This window comes from Jaculus jaculus, chromosome 16 (genome assembly GCF_020740685.1).
Source record: "Jaculus jaculus isolate mJacJac1 chromosome 16, mJacJac1.mat.Y.cur, whole genome shotgun sequence".
Classification (NCBI taxonomy): domain Eukaryota; kingdom Metazoa; phylum Chordata; class Mammalia; order Rodentia; family Dipodidae; genus Jaculus; species Jaculus jaculus.
In genome coordinates, this window is record NC_059117.1 from 52,376,955 (window position 1) to 52,397,536 (window position 20,582).

A 20,582-nucleotide genomic window follows, 5' to 3' on the forward strand; every position below is an offset into this window, starting at 1 on the left:
AGCAGATAAGGCATTTGCCTATGAAGCTGAAGGACCCAGGTTCAATCCCCCCAGACCCACATAAGCCAGATACAAAAGGGGCACATGCATCTGGAGTTCATTTGCAGTGGCTACAGGCCCTGGCGTGCCCATTCTTTCTCTGTTTGTCTCTCTTCTCTATCCCCCCCTCTCTGCTTACAAATAAATAATTAAAAATAAATATTTTTAAAACATTATAAGGAGAAGGCTGGAGAGATGGCACAGTGATTAAAGACACTTTCTTACTAAGCCTCATGGCCTGGGTTCGATTCCCCAGTACTCACATAAAGCCAGATGCACAAGTTGAAGCATGCATCTGGAGTTCATTTGCATTGACAGAAGGTCCTGGTACACCCATAGTCTGTCTGTCTGTCTATCTGTCTCTCTCTCTCTCTCAAATAAATTTTCAAAAATTATAAGGAGAAAACAAATAGGGGTGAGAACTTTAAAATTAAGAAACCTTACATCAAACTTCTACTTTGAACTTTAACACAAAAATCTATTAAAGCTTTAGGCTTTGCAGGCACGCACCTCAACCAATGAGCCATCTCCCCAACCCCTTTAACATTGTTCATGCAGTTGGCTTACTTCACGTGAAGACATAGGGTGTAGATGTGAATTAGCTGTCAGCTGTGGTTGGCTGACTGTTGGACCCTTGCTGGGCACTGAGCCGCTCCTGACAGGGCCTGAGTGTCCCCGCCTCCCCCTTCATGCCTCGCCTCCTTCCCCTTCTACGTCTCATCAAGTTTGCTTGAATCTCATCTTCTTAATTTATTTAAAAAATATTTTTGAGGGCTGGAGAGATGGCTTAGTGGTTAAGGCACTTGCCTGCAAAGCCTAAGGACCCAGGTTCAATTCCTCATGACCCACATAAGCCAGATGCACAAGGTGGTGAATGTGTCTGGAGTTCCTTTGCAGTGGCTGGAGGCCCTCCTGTGTCCATTCTCTCTCTCTCTCTCTCTGCCTATATATATACTGCCTCTTTATGTGTCTCTCACTCAAATAAAAAAAGTAAATTTAAAAATTATTGAGGGTGAGAGAGATGGCTTAGCAGTTAAGGCATTTGGCTGTGAAGCCAAAGGACCCAGGTTCAATTCCCCAGGACCCACAGAAGACAGATGCACAAGGGACACATGTGTCTGGAGTTGATTTGCAGTGGTTAGAGGCCCTGGCATGCCCATTCCCTCTCTATCTGCCTCTCTTCTCTTTATCTCTCTCTACTTGCAAATAATTAAATTAAATAATACAATGAAATATATTTTTTACAAAAATTGAGGACAGGCATGGTGGTGTATGCCTTTAATACCAGCAGAGGTAAGAGTATCACCATGAGTTTGAGGCCACCCTGAGACTACATAGTGAACTCCAGGTCAGCCTGGGCTACAGAGCAATGCTTTACTTCAAAAACCAAAAACAAAGCAAAAATGAAGACAGGGTCTCAGTATGTGGCAGCTCAGGGTGCTTCAGACTCACAATCATCCTCCTTCACCACCATGCTCATCCGCCCATGGTCCTGAAGCCCTTTATAAAATACTTTTTACTGGGGGCTGGAAAGATGGCTAAGTGGCTAACCTGTTTGTCTGCAAAGCCAAAGGACCCAGGCTCGATTCCCTAGGATCCACGTTAGCCAGATGCACAAGGTGGTGCATGCGCCTGGAGTTAGTTTGAAGTGGCTGGAGGCCCTGATGCACCCATTCTCTCACTCATTCTCTCCCCCCCCCACTCTCTGTCTGCCTCTTTCTCTCTCGTGCTCTCTCAAATAAATAAATAAATAAAATTTTTAAAGTACTTTTTTGTTTACAAATTACATATGTATACACAATATACCATGACCATAATCTCCTTCCACCATCCTTCCCTTATCCCTCCCTCATGCCCCCCTCCTCTGAACCCCTTCTTCTTCCCAACTGTCTCTCTTCTATTTTGATGTCACTTCTCCCCTCATATTATACAGGTCTTGTGCGGGTAGAGTCAGGCACTGTGAGGAGGTCACTTTGTATCTGAAAGACAGTATTGTAGGTACTTCTGCCCTTCGCTTGGCTCTTACATTCTTTCTGCCACTTCTTTTGCAATAGTCCCTGTGACTTGGAGCATGTGATAGAGATGTCTCATTTAGTGCTCAACACTCCAGTGTCATTTCTTCTCAGCACTATGCTGAATTTTGATTCTCCCCAGTGGTCACCACCATTTGAAAAGAGAAACTTCTGTAACCAAAAGAGAGTAGCTTTAATAGATGGGCATAAACATAAGTATTTAGAGAGCAGTTTGGTGGGCATAATATATCCATTTAGCCAGACAACAGAAGTTGTTTCCTCCACCCCAAGGCTTATGACCCACCCCCAACCATAGGTTTTTTAGTATCAGGCATGAATTCTCTCTCATGGAATGGGTCTCAAATCTGATTAAAGAGCACTTGGTTTCCCCCTATAACAGACATGCAACCATTCCTCTAGTTGATATTACTTGGCCTGGCTGTCCAGCCACAAAGCTTGGAGGCTCCACTGCTGCTTAAGACCGTTGATGACTTTTCTCCCACAACAGGCCGCATAGCTCTTTCCAGCATCCTGACTGCTCGTCACCAGGGAGGGGCTTCCATCTCAGCTGCAGCTTGATTTCTCAGTGAGCCGCAGCCCAGGCATGTGGAGCTTGCACCAACAGGGTCTTAGCATCTAGTTCTGGTGGGAAACCAAGAGCCTTGGCAATAGCCTGTAATGTTTTGAGAGCATCAGAGGTCTCCCTGGCCAACCACTTGCTAGAAGGTAGCCCACCTTAGCCCGGAAATTTTCTTGCAATAATCTATGGTTTCTGGGCACAAGCACTCTCTACCAGAAAAAACAAACAAACAAACAAAAAAAAAACCTAGAAACCTGATTCCACTCAAAGTTAAAGTTGGGAGTGAGTCCTTAAAAATAGCCTAAATTTTGTACAAATTTCTACATGGGATTATTTCTCCCATTGCCTTAACATGCCAGGTGAACATTCTAGAAACTGGCCAATCCCTCTGAAACTTATTGCTCCCTGGTGTCAAGAGGGAAATCTTAAAGTTGAAACTTGTTTTATTAAATAAGCCATCACAAACACATGCATATCAGAATAATTTATGTTCTAACTACAGGCACAAAATGACTTAACAGATAGCCATTCTCTCTGTGTGTCTCTACTCTTGATGTCATTGCCTCAAGCAACCAGGAACTAGGCATCTTTGAAAGCATCTGAAAAGTTTGGTTTAGTGTAAGATTTTTAAATTTCTAATTTCGAACATGTGCAAGATTTGGGACTCAAGATCAGATGTTCACAAGGAAAAAAATTTCTATCTAATTTCAAACATTAGGTTCCCTGTGACTCAGTATGCTGGTTGATTTTGTCACTTAATTTAAAGCACATGGAGGGCCAGGGATGTGTCTCAGTGGAATAGCATTCCAAAGGCCCTGGGTTCAATCCTCAAACCTACAAAACAGAGAACAAACTCAAGTAAATAAAGACAGGCGGGGGTCAGGCGAGGCGGCTCGTGGTTGAGTGCGCCTCCGGTGCGTGCATGAGGGCCTGAGGCCACCTGGGTTGGAGCCTGAAGATCCCACATGAGCAGCAAGAAGTGGCCGTGCACCTGTCATCAGCAGTGACCTGAGACTTATTGGAGCCCCACAAAGACCAGAGTCAGGAAAGAGATTCCGAATCAAAACAAGGCTATGAGAAAGAGCCATGGTACAGAGACACTCAGATGTCCTGCTCTGGCCACCGTAGGTGAGCATATCCCCACCATAGGTAAAATATATTCCGTGCCACCTCTCCCCCAACCGCCTTGCACAAATAAAAGCACATGAGATCACTTTTTTTGTTGCATTTCCAGGTCATGACCTTTAGAAATGTCTTACTATCCACTGGAGGTACAACTAATTTTCCTGATATTTTCTAGCAATCCCTCCTCCTTAAACACAATGAAAGCAGAGCTTCCCTCCATCCATATTTATTAGAGCTCTATTGTTCTTTGTATGCAAACTACACACACACACACACACACACACACACACACACACACACACACAAGCACATGGGATCACTTTTTGTGTTGCATAGCAAGGTCATGACCTTGAGAAATATCTTACTGCCCATTTGTGGTACAATTCATTTTCCTAGTATTTTCTAGCACTCCCCCTCCTCCTCAGACAGAATGAATCCACAGCTTCCGTCTGTCTATTCATACTTACTGGAGCTTTATTACTCTTTGTATGCAAGAGACACACACACATGTGAACACACACACATATCGGTGCCCCGGTAATGATCACAGGGCCCACAAGTGGGTGACCTTCAATCAGGCACATGGCACAAAAGTCCAAGGTGAGGACAAGAATACAAGTGGATTCATTGTCTTACCCAGCCTGATCCCTGGGGATCAACTTGATGGCTAAGACAGTAAAGCCCCCCCTCCCAGCCAGCCGGGCAGTGCGGCACCACGCAGCGAACCCGAACTGTAGGACCCGAGCGGAAGCCGTGCCCGCAGCCAGGACTCGTGGGTGACTGAACTCATCCAAACCTGGCCATTTCCACCTCACCAGCTCCCTTTATGCACTTTGGATTTCCAGGAAGTTTGACGCACAACAACCTTATCAGGATCTTCTGTGGTGACATTGTCTGCCTAGACACACATTTTGATGACTTGGAGTTTTGCTATATTTATTTGTAAGAAAACACTCTTTCTCTAGCTCCTGGATGTAGCTGTGATTTTTCTTTAGCCCATAAACTTATACACACGTAATGCCTACAGATACACATAGACACACAAACACAAACATAGACCCAAATATATGCCTATAAGCATAAGCATGTGTACAGGCGTGCATACACAGTTGTGAACCCTTGTTCTCTGGCCACCATAGAACCTAGCATCTAACTCAACTCTAACACTTCCCCTTCCAGCAACTCAGTATTTGGTAAATGAGTTGCCAAACCTTGTAGCGAACCTTTTTTTTTTTTTTTTTTTTTTTTTTTTTTTTTTTTTTTTAGGTAGGGTTTCACTCCAGTCTAGGCTGACTTGGAATTCACTAGGTAGTCTCAGATAACCTCAAACTAATGATGATCCTCCTATCTCTGCCTCTCAAGTGCTGGGATTAAAGGCATGCGCCACCACACTGGGCATTTTTTTCTTTTTAAATAAAGCCAAAAGTTATAAAACTAAAGGATATCCAACTATAATTTTAGTTATGAAGACCCTTTCTTTTACTTTCTTCCTTTTAAAAAATATTTAATTTAATTTATTTATTTGAGAGAGAGAGGGAGAAAGAGGAAGAGGCAGATAGGGATAATGGGTGCACCAGGGCTTCTGGCCATTGCAATGAACAAACTCCAGGTGCATGTGCCATCTTGTGCATCTGGCTTTATGCGGGTACTTGGGAATCAAGCCTGGGCGCTGAGGCTTCACAGTCTCAACCATTAAGTCATCTCTCCGGCCCCTCCCTTTCTTTTTTGGATAGGGTCCTATATATCCCAGGTTAACCTCAAACTAACAATGTAGCCAAGGATGACCTTGAATTCCTGAGCCTCCACTTTTCAAGTGCTGGGATCACAGACATGCACCAGCATTCCCAGCTTTTATTCAGCTCTGGGGATCAAGCCCGGGACTTCCTGTAGGCTATATTTGAGAGCTGAAATATTTCAGAGGAAGCGGCTTCTAGACTCATTTGCTAGAAAGATTGAGTGAGAGTGAAATTCACACAGAGCAGAGGGAAATCGATCAGATGCCATCTGAGTCTTCCATCTACAGGAAAACACAATGAGCATTTTGGGGTTCCAACATTAATTCTTGTTACCTGCAAGAGAACCCACATAACTCAGCCATGGTTTTCCCACTTGCATTATGAAGCCTTTAAATATCTAGAATGGAATGACTTTGTTCCCCAAACTATGCTGTTTATTTTATTTATTTTATGTTGGTTTTTAAAGGTAGGGTCTTGTTCTAGCCCAGGCTGACCTGGAATTAGTCTCAGGGCAGCCTCAAATGCAGAGTAACTCTCCTACCTCAGCCTCCCGCATGCTAGTATTAAAGGCATGTGCGACCATGGCTGGCTGTTCATTTTATTTTTAAATTTTTAACATTTTTTATGTATTTTTTTGTTCATTTATTTATTTATTTATTTGAGAGTGACAGAGAGAGAAAGAGGCAGAGAGAGAGAGAGAGAATGGGCACGCCAGGGCCTCCAGCCACTGCACATGAACTCCAGACGCGTGCGCCCCCTTGTGCATCTGGCTGACGTGGGTCCTGGAGAATCGAGCCTCGAACCAGGGTCCTTAGGCTTCATAGGCAAGCACTTAACCGCTAAGCCATCTCTCCAGCCCTATTATGTATTTTTAATGCATGTATGTATATGTATGGTATATGTGCGTGTTATGTAGGGGCACATGTGTTTGTGTGTGTGTGTCATAATTCGATATCCCAGATCAACATCTGATGTTTTCCTCAGTAGCTCTCCATCTTATGTTTGGGGACAGGCTCTTTCAATGAGCCTTCAGCTCAGTGACTCAGCTAGACGAGCTAGCCAGGGAGCCACAGGAATTCTCTGATTCTGTCTCCACATCGCTGTGATCACAGTGCATCACCATGCCAGGCTTTCTACATGAGCGCCGGTGCTTGGGCTCAGGTCCCTGTGCTTGTACGGTCAGCGCTTGACACGCCGAGCCATCTCCCCAGCCCCTCTGCTCTGTTTCATTAACTGGAATTCTCCTTGCTTTTCTGAGTGTTTCTTGAATGGTTTCAGATAAGATTAGGGCCACTAGTGGGCCACTCTGAGTACTGACATGGTCCTTTTCATTCTCAGCTAAAGCCCATTGCACAGAGAATTAGCAATCTGTTTTCATGCCAGAGCCAAACAGTGACAGTTGCAAAAATGATTATTTGCTGCGGGGACCCTGGCAGAAAGATGGTACAGAAATAACAAGCTCAGACCCTTTCTTCCTGTCTCCCATCATTTTCAGCTCCCTGTCACATAGATTGTTCCTAGAGTCTTTGGTTGAATAGCACAAAGAAATCTGAATAAACCCTCGGGAAACATCTAGAAAATGAATCACTCCTCTGCTGCCTCATCTTCGTTGCAAGTAGGGGAAGGCACCACGAAGAAGGCTGTCGTTCTCTCTTGCTGCTCTGCGAGGAAGAGATTTTTAAAGCTGTAGGGTTTCCTTCCCTCCCCACCCCAGTTCCAGTGGGTTTGAACATTATGTAGTATTTTATCGTAAATGATAATTAGACACTCATGATGATCTCTAGCTTGGCCATGTTTAAGATGATTCAAAGTTCCGATGTTTAAGATGTTAATTTTCAGAATTCAAACTGGGCATGGTGGTGCCAACATTAGGGAGGCAGAGACAGCAGGATCACCATGAGTTCGAGGCCAGCCTGAGACTACATAGTGAATTCCATGTCAGCCTGGGCTAGAGCAAGACCTTCAAAATTTTATTAAGACATGACTAATTCAAAACCGTTTGTAATGGGGGGGTGACAGCTCAGTGGTTAAGGGCACTTGCCTGCAGAACCTGCCTTCCTAAATTCAATTCCCCAGTATCCACATGAAGCCAGACGCACTAAGTGGCACATAACTCTGGAGTTTGCTTGCAGTGGCTAGAGGGTCTGGCACTCCCATATTCATATTCTCTCTCTCTCTCAAGCCTCACTTGAGCAGCTGATAAAAATACCAAAAGACAATCTTTAATAAAAATCACTTCAGCAATTTAAAAAAAATTGAATTGTTTGTGCAACTGAGGCAGAGTGAGTGGAAATCACTGTGTTACCTGCTGGCAGCTCTGTTATTAGGCAAGTTTCCAGCCTTTTCCATCCTTCATTTCATCTTTAAGATAGGAATAAAAATGATATACATCTCTTGAGTTTTGATAAGGATACCTGCAAAATCTTTAAAGTGTTTCCCAATGATTATTTCTACTTATCCATTCGTTTCTTTCAATCAATATTTATGGAGTGCCTGGTTTGTTTCAAGTGTAAGGTGTGTGGGGCTGAAGAGATGTCTCCATGGTTAAGGTGTTTGCCTGCAAAACATGACCTGAGTTTGATTTCCCAGTACCCCTGTAAAGCCAGGTGCACAAGATGACATGTGCATCTGGAATTCGTTTGCAGTGATTGGAGGTCCTGTCGCACTCATTCTGTCTCTCTTTCCGTGAAAACAAAGAAGGAGAGAGAAAAAAAGAGGAAGAAAGAGAGAGAGAGAAAGAAGGAAAGAGTGTAAGGATATAATAAAATAGATTAAGGTTTATGTTTAATATGTATTATCATTTAATTGAAGTCATTACGGGATGTCTTATAAGCTATTTTGCCAGTAAGTACATGATCTCTGTTTATCGGCCTCTTTATCCTCAGTGGCTTTGTATTTACCGTAGCACAAACTAGTTGCTTAGTAAGTGTAGACGGATGAAGTTTGGGAGTATGAGTCATGGCCGTATAAAATGACAAGCTCTAGTTTTGGAAATGGGTTGTGCAGCATCCAGTTCTAAGTGTCCAACTTAGAGAACACTGTGACCTTGGAAAATTTACTGGAACTTTCCTGTCTGAAGTTCAAGCAAAGGATGCTATGAAAACAGCAAACATCCCTTCTAATGATGAGTTGGCAGAATTGTAGAGGTGACTCATCCAGTCATGACCAGTTCTATTGGTCATCCATTTACAAGCTTCCACTTGAAACTATTGGATTTACAAGACGGGTGGGACAGACCAGTTTCTTTCTCAACAGGCCACACCAAATTTGCCTCATTAACATTTCGCATCACGATGACATTTGTTAAAACTCACGGACCCATGGTGATATGCTATAAACCAAAGCCCAGACTTCATCCCGACTTCTACAGTCACACCACGTAGGATTCCTCTTGCTTTGCTTGCATCAGGACCACATACACGAACCCCACACAGCCCTATGCTGTAGCACTGCATTGCCATAGCTTCTTAGATGACCTTGCACTGTGGCGAGTTCTAGGATGCTCCTTGTTTTGATGCCTTCCTCGGTAACTGGGAGGAGTACTGGTGAGAGAGTAAGTAGTGTGGCCCTAGATTTAGGTTTGTTTCTATTTTCCTTGTAGCCAGACAAGGGTTATGGGCTTCTACTGGGAAGACCGTAGAGGTAATTCTCTTTACCTTCACTGCTGCCCATCCTGTCTCTATCCTGTCTTGGGGCTGGAGAGATGGCTTAGTGGTTAAGGCCTGCAAAGGCAAAGGACCCAGGCTTTGATTCCTCAGGACCCATGTATGCCAGATGCACAAGGTGGCGAATGCGTTTGGAGTTCATTTTCAGTGGCTGGAGACGCTGGCACACCCATTCTCTTTCTCCCTCTTTCTCTTTTTTTCTCTCTCTCTCCCTCTCTCAGTCACACACACTCAAATAAAACTAAAATATTTTTAAATCCTCTCTTAATGAATACATAAGAATTATGAATAATCAGTGATTTAATGTACCATGATAAGAAATAGCTCTTTACTAGTTTTTGTTGCATAGTATAGACAAGTTGACTTTTTACTAAACAACGCATAATCTTAAAATATATTTAGTTTTATTTCTTGTTCTAAAAATGGTTGCTCTATCAGAGAAAAAAAAAGGGAAAATTCAAGTTTTCTTGTAAATGAATTGGAATTCTTTCTTTGTGAAAGAAGTATTAACTTTAAAGAAAAATATGGCTTGTTCTTTCAAATTCATTGCAAGCTTTGACAAATAATAAATCTATGTTCAGCTATGTGGCCAAAGGTACATCACAGACTAGACATGCGGGAAGTCAAGCATCCAGATACTAATTCTCCTAAGCCAGCCTCAAGCAGTGAACTTGCCTAAAGAGATGTTAATACTTGAGTAATTCTGCCACACAGGGAGTTGGATGTCTCTAATCTTACGGTATTTGGATTATAAATGAACATTATCCTCTGGGTTTAGGACAGATACTGGTGTAACTGTCACAGAGATTGGGAGCGCTGTGTGTGTTTATACTTATGTGAACAAATTTCCCTGTAAATAAGAAAGCTGGGCTGGAGAGATGGCTTAGCAGTTAAGGTGCTTGCCTGTGAAGCCTAATGACCCATGTGCCACTCTCCAGGTCCTGTGGAAGCCAGATGCACAAGGTGACACAAGCATGCAAGGTCACACATACACGCAAGGTGGCACATGTGTCTGGCGTTCCATTAGTTCCTGGAAGCCCTGGCATGACAATTCTCTCTCTCTCTCTCTCTCTCTCTCACTCACTCTCACTCTCTCCCGCTCTCACTCTTTTCTCACTCTCTCATAAAAAGAAAGAAAGAATAAAAGAAGGAAGGAAAAGAAAGTTGTTTATGATTAATATGTTTTGTTCTATGTAACTTTTCCAGACCAAGACATAAAATAATTAATCATTTCCAAGGAAAAGTAACTAGATGGAGGCTCTTACTACACAAATCTTTACCTTGGTAGATGACAGAGAAACACTCGCAATGTCATACTCTGCTTCAGTGGGTAACCACAATGAGTCCATCTGAATTTATGGTTGTCATTCTTCATAGAGCTGATTATAAATCAAAACAGATCAGAGCTGGAGAGATAGCCCAGCAGTTAAGGCATTTGTTTGCAAAGCCTAACGATCCAGGTTCAATTCTCCAGTACTCAGTTAAGCCATATACACAAAGTGGAGCATACATCCAGAATTCATTTGCAGCAGCTAGAGAGCCAGGGCACCCATTCTTCTCTCTTTCTCTCCTCTCTGTCTCTATTTACAAATAAATAAATTTTTTTAAACTTTAAAAATTTAAAAATAGGATCAGTGTTTTTGTCTATTGCTACATATGGTCTTGTCTGATATGGATAATCACTATCATGGCATCATCATTCACAAAATTTGTATTTTATAAATTCATTTACTTTTTTTATTTTTCAAGGTAGAGTCTCCCTCTAGCCCAGGCTGATGTTAAATTCACTATGTAATCTCACAGTAGCCTTGAACTCATGATGATCCTCCTACTTCTGCCTCCCAAATGCTGGGATTAAAGGTATGCAGCACCATGCCCAGACTTCATTCACTGTTAAAGTATTTTCTACAACAACCCAGATTTCTACATTCTGTGAGCTAGGTTGTCTGGCTCTCCATATGCTACTTGTGTCACCTTAGCTTATTTCCTTGAATTCTGGCATTTCCTGACTTTTATAGTTTAGTCAAAGGTTAAATGCAATCATTTAAAAATATATAAAATCAATTTCAGCTGTGTTACACAATTAGCAAACTGTCAACTAGTTATAAAGTCACAGCCACCAAATGTCAATCATTTTCATTTATTGTAGTCAATGAACTGCTATAGAACCATCTTAAAGTTGTTGATTTGGGGGGCCTGGTGAGATAGCTCAGTGGTGAAAGGTGCATGCTTGCAAGGCTGATGACTGAGGCTCAATTCCCTAGGACCCATGTAAAATCACATACACAAAGTGGTTCATGTATCTGGAGTGCATTTGCTGTGGCAGGAGGCCCTGGCATGCCCATTCTCTCTCTCTCTCTCTCTCTTTCTCTCTCTCTCTCTCTCTCTCTCAAATAAATAATTTTTGTCTCTAGGTAAGGCCTCACTTTAGCCCAGGCTGACCTAGAATTTACTCTGTAGTTTCAGGGTGGCCTTGAACTCAGGGTGATCCTCCTACCTCTGCCTCCAGAGTGCTAGGATTAAAGGCGTGTGCCACCATGCCTGGCAATAAAAGCATTTTTAAAAATACTAATTTGTTTTAAAAAGTTGTTGGTTTTATGCCAGCTCTAGATTCTCAGAGATATTTTAAAGCTACTGTCTGATTTTTATTTTAAATAATGGGATCTTAGGTGAGAAGTACATGCAAGCCAGAAAGCAAGCATCTTGCTGTTCAAGGGCATACGTATATTCAGATGGCCAAGGTTGGATTAGATGCTGTTTCCTTTATCCATGAGACACTGAAAGCAGTGTGATGTTTCAGAAAAATATAACTGCGAGTGACTGTTTCCTTCCACTGAAGGAGCATCACTTAATGTGCTTAGTTGCTAAGTAAGTAATTAATATTGAGTGCAGTGTCAGGCAAAGGAAACAGGAGGCACATAGATTCTTTAAAAAGACATGCTGATGTCTCAACCTATGGCTCTTACAATCTTTCCAGCCCCTCTGCCACAAAAGGCCCTGAGCTGTGGTGGGCGAGTTTTAAGTGTGCTTCAGTGATGAGCTCTTAGGAGCCTCTGGATCTCTGCTTTGGTAGGTGTTGAGTATCCTCAGGGTCTGTCTCCTTCACCCTGGCTCTGATTATCAGGTTCAGCATGGAAACAACACTCTTTTTTTTTTTTTTTTTTTTTTTGGTTTTTCAAGGTAGGGTCTCACTCTGGCTCAGGCTGACCTGGAATTCACTATGGAGTCTCAGGGTGGCCTTGAACTCATGGTGATCCTCCTACCTCTGCCTCCCGAGTGCTGGGATTAAAGGCATGCGCCACCATGCCCGGCGGAAGCAACACTCTTGCTCATCTCCCCAATTCCTCTGTGGTTTCAGCTGTGACTTGGCTAAAGTGCAAGGGATAGTATATCTCACTGGGTCTTGCTACCTTCTGAAAAAGAACAGATTCTCCAACTGAGAGTGAAGTCAGCATAGTTTAAATGGATTAAGCATTATTCATTTAGGGAGAATTTCATGTATATAACCCTTCTTTTAGCCAAAGACTAGTGAGAGCTTGACACTGGAGTGCATAATCTTTGTCTCCATAGGATTCTGATCTCATTCCCTTCCCCACCCCCCAAAAAATAACTGACTGCTGCTCCCACAGCACATAAGCCACAACCCCATGAGGAATATCTGCAACCCCACTGAGGAGTGACCCCAATGGGATGGGGCTAGGGATGAGGGAAAAGGGGGTACTACTGCATGATGTATCCAAATGAAATATGTTGTTAATAATAATTACAAAAAGATTTTTCTTTTTAAAGACAAGCTGAGCCCAGTGTGGTGGTGCTTGCCTTTAATCCCAGCATTCAAGAGGTAGGGGTAGGTGGATTGCCTCACTTGGAGACCACCCTGAGACTATAGAGTGAATTCCAAGTCAGCTTGGTCTAGAGTGAGACCCTACCTCAGGGAAAGAAAAGGAGGACTGGAGAGATGACTCACTGGTTAAGCTGCTTGTTTGTGAAGTCTATGGATCTAGGTTCAACTCCCCAGTACCCACGTAAAGCCAGATGCACATGGCAGTACATGCATCTGGAGTTTGTTTGCAGGGGCTAAAGGTCCTGGCATGCCCATTCATTCTCTCTTCCTCTCCCTCTCTAATAAATAAACACAAAATATTTTTTTAAAAAATAGAGAAACTGACCACAAGCCCCTTTTCTTCCTGGTATTCTGGGTTTCTCATGCCATATTTTAGGTGTCTATATTTTTTATTTATTTTCACAGAGAGGGCAAGGGAGTATATGGGCATGCCAGGTCTTATTATCACAGTAAATGAATTCCAGATGCATGTAGCACTTTATGCATCTGGTTTTATGTGGATACTGGAGAATTGAACTCAGGCTGTCAGGTTTTGCCAGCAAGCACCTTTCACCGCTGAACTGCCTCTCCAGCTCCTAGCCATGTATTTATTTATAAACAGCCTCAATTCTTTGTCCCACACGTACCCATCCCCAGAGCAAAGGAAAATTACCCAAGTTCAAAAACATCCATTCCACAAAGCAGTCTTACTAGGTGGAGCTGGTGATAAGCAGTAAGCATTTAAGCAGATCACTGGTCATTTTGTCCCTAATACCAGCGCCCAGTTTATTTATCATGAGCTTTCCCAGCACATGGAACAGGAACTGCAAGAGCAGCTGTGGCTACACAGGCAGGCGGGGAGCATTTGGGAGGCTGCGTTTAAGTAGCAGCTGAGAGGCAGGGAAGAAGGGGGAGTGTGAGGATAGATAGGGTCTGAGGGACACAGCTCATTTACAAATGATTATTGGGTAGGACAAACATTGCCACCATCATGCTGATTGGCATGTGTGAGTAGAGTACTGTGGGTCCCCGGGGGAAGTTAGGACAAAGTCACTGTACTTTGAAGGTTGACCGCTCCAGATTTAGTATCCGACATCAGAGCCAACAGGGTTATTTGGTTACGGTGCATCAACGCTTTCATGGCCATCAGCCTCTTGAGATGAGGTGACGTTGACATGGTGTGACAAGCCTGTGAATTCCTTGAGAGTGGTGTCCCTTGACTGAGCACACCTGCCACAGACTTCCTGCGCATCTTGACGCCAGAGCATACTTCATAAATCTGCCAAGCTAGAATTCCTCTTTTTCTTTTTTTTAAATATCACTGATTTTTGCACCCAGTGTTGCTTGATTCTTCTTGGTGAACATGGTGGTGATTTTCTAAGCTGTGGGTCTAGACAAATATCAGGGTTCCATGTGTTTTCCCTAAGTGTATCCCCGAAAGTTTGTACTGTTGTGTAGTTAAAGAAGAAACAGTGGGGCTGGAAAGAAGGCTCAGCAGTTAAAGGCTCTTGCTTGCAAAGCCTGACAGCCTGGGTTCGATTCTCCAGTACCCAGTAAGTCCAGATGCACCAAGTAGTGCATCCATCTGAAGTTCATTTCCGGTGTCAAGAGGCTCTGCCACACCCATGCTCACTCCCCACTCCTTGCCTCTCACCCTCCTTTCTTCCTCTCATGGAACCATAAAGCCAGTGTGGTGGCCCAGGACTTTAATCCCAGCACTCAGGACACAGAGATAGGAGGATCACTGTGAATTCAAGGTCAGCTTGGGCTACAAAGTGAGTTCTAGGTCAGCCTTGGTAGAGTGAGACCCTACTTCAAAAAAGAAGAAGGAAAATAGAAAGGCAAGAGCTAAGAAAAAGTATGTAAACCCATTTATCCCCTATCTTACATGTATACAAAGAAGACATTGGAGATGGCTCAGCTGTTAAGGTGCTTGCTTGCAAAGCCTGGAGAGCCAGGGTCCATTCCCCAGTACCCACATAAAAGCCAGGTGCACAAAGCAGGTGTTGTCAGCTCAGGGAATATGGTAAGGGACATTTTTAGTATGTTTATTGACCCCACAGAATAGTGGTCACTTGGGTTGGTGTAAATTTTGAAGAGTCGTCTGTTGCTTTATTTTGCTGCGCACAATTACATGTGGCCGTCCTTACTGGAGGTGATAACCAATGTGTGATCGACGAGCGGTGTTTGCCGGCCACCATCTATTTATTACACCCAGAATGTAGCATTAGCGTAATATTTGGGTAAACTGGTGCATTTCCAGAAAGATGAGGGTAAGGGCGACTTGCTAATGCCTTCTTCTCTTCTGTTCGGTGCAGACAGTACTGCAGGGACTCCAGCCACGCCGCCGCCGCCGACAGTGACGACGACCACAGGTGTGGACGTGCGCAAGAGCAGCGCTATGACCACTGAGGTCACCTCGAAAGCGGACAAAAGCCCCACGGCCGCCGCTGCCAACAGCTCATGTCCTTCCACAGAGACAGAGGAAGAAAAGGCCAAGAGGCTTCTCTACTGCTCCCTGTGCAAGGTGGCCGTGAACTCGGCCTCGCAGCTAGAGGCGCACAACAGTGGTGAGAGCCTGTCTTCCCCTCCTGTCACAATAGCTCTGTGACGACCTTCCTTAAGCGGATTGGAGCATGTGTAGCGGGGGACCGAGGGGCGACAGAAAACCGGAAGTTAATACGTGAAATTCATCAGCCATTAAAACATAGAAGTGGGCTGGAAGGATGACTCCGTGGTTAAAGGCTCTTGCTTTCAAAGCCTCATGCTCTGGGTTTGATTCCCCAGTACCCACATGCAGACAGGTGCACAAAGTGGCACATGTGTCTGGAGGTCGATTGTGATGGCACTAGGCCCTGGCATGCCCATCCTCTCTCTCTCTGCTTGTAAATAAATAAGATTATATTTAAGAAAAAAAAAAAACATAGAACAAGAAAAGGGGCTGGAGAGATGGCTTAGCCGTTAATAGCTCATGCTTGCAAAATTCTCCAGCTGTCTGGTCCCATTCCCCAGATAAAGCCAGATCCACAAACTGGCTCAGATATCTGGAGTTCGTTTGCAGTGTCAAGAGGCCCTGGCTTACCCATTCTCTCTCTCTCTCTCTCTCTCCCTTCTATCTCTCCTTGCAAATAAATAACAATAAAAATGTTGTTAAAAGAATAAGAAAAATGTCATTTATATGGGTGCAGAGGAGGATTTCAAGGGCTTGTACATCTTGGTGTGTGTGTGGTGGGGTGTAAAGGAAGTTAAATGTAATTTCAAAATATATCTCTATGCAGTTTTCTAGCTGATACAAACGAACTCCAGACACATGTGCCACCTTGTGGATCTGGCCTTAAGTGGGTCCTAGGGTATCAAAACTCAGTCCTTAGGCATTGCAAACAAATGCCTTAACTGCTGAGCTCTCTCTCCAGCCCCACAGTCACATTTTAAAGTGTTTTTAGTTATTTATTTGCAAGCAGAAAGAGAAGAAGAGAAAAAGAGAATGGGTGCAGCTGGGCCTCCTGACACTGCAAATGAATTCCAGAGGCATGTGCCGCTCCGTGCATCCAGATTTATGTAGGTACTGGGTGAATACAGTATCCCAGGTGTCTGGTGCATAAACTGCACCCTGAAGGAGCTTAGACTTTGAAATTACTATGAATTTGCTAAGGAAACAAAACCCACAATTGAGCCTGTGTGTCTGGAGCCCATATTATGACCACGGAAGAATAAGCAGTAACAATGGGCTAACTTCCCCGTGGTGCCCACAGTCACTGTTTAAAGTACAGAGCAGCAGCGTTTGTAGGGAGAGGTCTCCCCACACTAGAACCATTTGGAGCCTCTGAGTTACACTGTAACAGCACCGAGGTTAAGTAGCACTGCTGACTCATGGTAGGGCAGCACTGGTGGTATTTAGAACTGCTGACTCATGGTGCAGCAGTTCAGTTTGGCCTTCAATCCACTTAAATGATTGTTTTGAATTATTGTTAAATGCACTCACAAAAGAATCCTGCTCACATTTTAGGTCTTTACCATATTCCAATATCCATGGATAACTTCAAAAGACAACTCCCCCACCCCCCCCCACCCTGTTATCTCTCCTTCCCTCTCTCTGCTTTGTTTTAGAGCCATGAAAAACACGGTCAGGCTTAGAGGACAGGGAGGTGGCTGAGCCTCAGGCAGGCATGAGGACCTGAACTCAATCCTAGAACGCTTGTTATGGAGAGCAGCCAGGGAGGGAGGGAATACAGGGAGGAACAGGGCACTCCTGCTCTGATGCCTTTAGAATCTGAGGAACAAAATAGCTGCCCATCAAGTCCTGAAGGCCACCTAAGGACTGTTTTAAATACTCTCACAGCTGGGCGTGGTGGCGCATGCCTTTAATCCCAGCACTTGGGAGGCAGAGGTAGGAGGATCGCTGAGAGTTCAAGGCCACCCTGAGACTACATAGTTAATTCCAGGTCAGCCTGGAACAGAGTGAGACCCTACCTTGAAAACCAAACCAAAACAATAAAAAAAGTAAAATACTCTCGGGAACCCAATCCTATGAAGAGAGCAGAACGATCCCTGTTATATATATATATATATATATATATATATATATGCTAGACACAGATTTTGTGAAAGGTGTGCTATAGTTTTTGGAAGTCCTCTCAAAATATCCTCCTCATTTAGTTGACTTTAATATTTTTTCCCATATATAATTGAAAAAACAGAAAGCTTTGAAATGCTTTAGCATTAAAGTATATTACTAATTTGAACATATCTCAGGTAATTATATGAAACGTTAACACTTAATTTTTTCAATAATCTCAGCGCTCATTCAGTCCTTCACTAAGTTTTAATGTACAGAAAATATCAAAAAGTAGATCAAACTGATGTTTGAAATGCTTGGAGTTTTGTGTTTTTTTTTTTAACATGTTGGGTTGATTGAAAATAAAGAGACCTTCACCTCTATCTAATAGGGGTTTGGGGGTCCATTGCCAATACACCAGTATGCCAATGCACCAATAAATTTAAGGTACCCCAGATTCTTAGGAATTTAAAGAATTAAAATCCATAGACCAGAGGGTAAGGCTTAAAGAAACATTATTAGATTAAGAGCAGGAAAGAGGAGAAGTGCAGAGCGCTCCTGCCATATGGAAGGCAGGGGGTGAGCGCCCACATGAGAGCCAGGATTAGGGTTCACCCCTTATCCCAGCAGGGGCCGGATGAAGGGTGCTTACCAGAGCAAGGGATCTGGAGGTTCAGGAGAGATAACAGCCAAAAAGAGGCCTTGCCTATAAGGTGAGCACCTATTTAATCTTACTGTGGTGGGCCTTACCCTCAGGCTCAGGTGAGCCAGAGAGAGTTGACTGGTCAGGGCTCAGAGGCTGGCTCAGGAGTGGGGGACAAGAGAGCTAATTGGATAGGCTGATTAGATGCTGAACTCTGGTTCTGCTGAAGCACACAGGCATGGTGTTCCCTCTAACTGGATACCTGAAAATAAAACTACCTAATTCCCCTCATACTATTTTGTTGTGATGGCTTTTTAATGTTTTTTATTCACAAGTGATTAACATACATGCACATGTGCATGTGTGTGTGCGTGCACGTGCACGTACATACACAGTCATGCATGTTCACAATTCAGCTTCCCACCTTCCAGAACTTTGGATTAGGTATTCACTAAGGGTCCGAGTCTTCTTTCCAGATTGGTAGCATTGGCAGGTGATGGAAAAAGGTGGGACCTGCCGAGGGTGGTTCAGGAACTGGAAGCATGCCCCTGAAGGAAGCTAGGGTGCCTGGCTCTCACTTGCTGGCTATGAGGGATGTGCCTTTGCCCTCACCTTGCCCTCTTGATTGATTATTCCATCATCAAAAAGCACCAAAAGGGCTGGAGAGATTGCTCAGTGGTTAAGGCACTTGCCCGAGAAGCCTAACGATCTGGGTTTCATTCACCAGTACCCATGTAAACCAGATGCACATGCGTCTAGAGTTGGTTTGTAGTGGCTGAAGGCCCTAGCATACCCATTCTCTCTCTCTCTCAATCTCTCTCTCTCTCTCTCTTTCTCTCTCTACCCCCACCTTCTCTCTCAAATAAATAAACCATTTTAAAGTATTTTTTAAAGCACCAAAGTATGGACTATAGAACCCAAAACCATGAGCCCAAACTAATCTTTTTTTTTAAATTTTTTTTATTTTTTGAGGTAGGGTCTCACTCTGGCCCAAGCTGACCATTCACTATGTTGTTTCAGGGTGGCCTTAAACTCAGGGTGATCCTCCTACCTCTGCCTCCCTAGTGCTGGGATTAAAGGTGTACACTACCATGCTGGCCCAAATTAACCTTTTCTAAGTTGATCAGCGCAGGAATTTGCAATAGTGACGGAAAGCTCACGTATATCTCCTTCTTGTTCCTTCTGCCTTTGAAGCGACTATTCCGTTCCTGCTACTGCAGCACATTGTATGGTCATCATTAACCTCCACTTCCTTGTGACTTAAATTAATTTCATTTTCTCATGCTTCATTCCAGGGGCTAAATGGCCACACATGGCTAATGGATATCTTTACTAATCTGGTATCTACTGAGAAACAGAAAGTCGTATTACCACAGGAGTCTTTACTACACTGTATACTAAGAAGTGTGATTGGATAATTGTGCTAATGAATGATTCAGGTTATGGTACCTAATAAAAATTCTTTAAAAAAATTATGTATTTATTTGAGAGAAGGGGAGGGAAGGAGAGAGAGAAAGAGGCAGATAGAAAGAAAGAACGGGCATGTCAGGACCTCCAACCACTGCAAACAAACTCCAGATGCATGTGCCACCATATACATATGGCTTATGTGGGTTCTGGGGAGTAGAATCTGGGTCCTTAGGTTTTTCAGGCAAGTGTTTTAACTGCTAAGCCATCTGTCCAGCCCTAAAAAGAATTCCTACATGCCTGTGACATATAGGGCTTACCTATTTCATGTTTATTGGTCTCTCACTAATTAACAAACAGCAGTGACATCAAAGATGTGTCCAGAGCCTGGGTGTGGTGCACACCTTTAATCCCAGCACTTGGGAGGCAGAAATAGAAGGACCATGAATCTGAGGCCAGTTTGGGTATACAGGGTGACTTCTAGGTCAGCCTGGGTGAGTGAGACTCTACCTCAAAAAAATAAAAAAGGAAAGGAAAAACAAAGATGTGACAAGATATATTTTCTGTTTCATGGTTTCACATTAAAACCAGTGCAGCATTCCAGCTACACTATTTTACCTGCACACGCGTCCAGTGAGATCTTTGAAAGTTAAAACACTTCTGAAAAGTCCGAGGTGAAATGTGTTCCTGGTGAGGGCGTGGAGTTTGACAGTGAAAGCTGAACAGTCTTTGGCTTTCCACTGAGGACTTTTTGTACCCTTGAAGTTGCTGTTGAGAACATCTGCTACTTGAATGCAAGAAGTAAAAAGGAAACACCACTTTTTATGGTGCCTTTTGTGTGGCTGACTTTAATCCAGGGGCTAGCACTCTCCACCAGCCAAATACTGGACTTGTCAGTGAAAGCCAGCAAGAAAACAAGCAGCAGTTGCATGGGTGTATTGAAAGCCCAGTCAAATGCTATTAAAAGTAGTAGCATAAGGGCTGGAGAGACAGCCAA

The 20,582-nt window shown here is 43.6% G+C and overlaps 1 protein-coding gene across 4 annotated transcripts in view; it reads left to right on the forward strand.

Annotated features, from left to right (window-relative positions):
- The window catches only part of Znf385d (zinc finger protein 385D), a 1,102,298-nt gene that overhangs the window by 1,071,778 nt on the left and 9,938 nt on the right, over positions 1–20,582 (forward strand). For all 4 annotated transcript variants that reach the window (XM_045136109.1, XM_045136110.1, XM_045136112.1 and 1 more), the window contains one exon: positions 15,299–15,550. In XM_045136109.1, the coding sequence (XP_044992044.1) occupies positions 15,299–15,550 (252 nt within the window). The remainder of the gene's footprint in view (positions 1–15,298; positions 15,551–20,582) is intronic.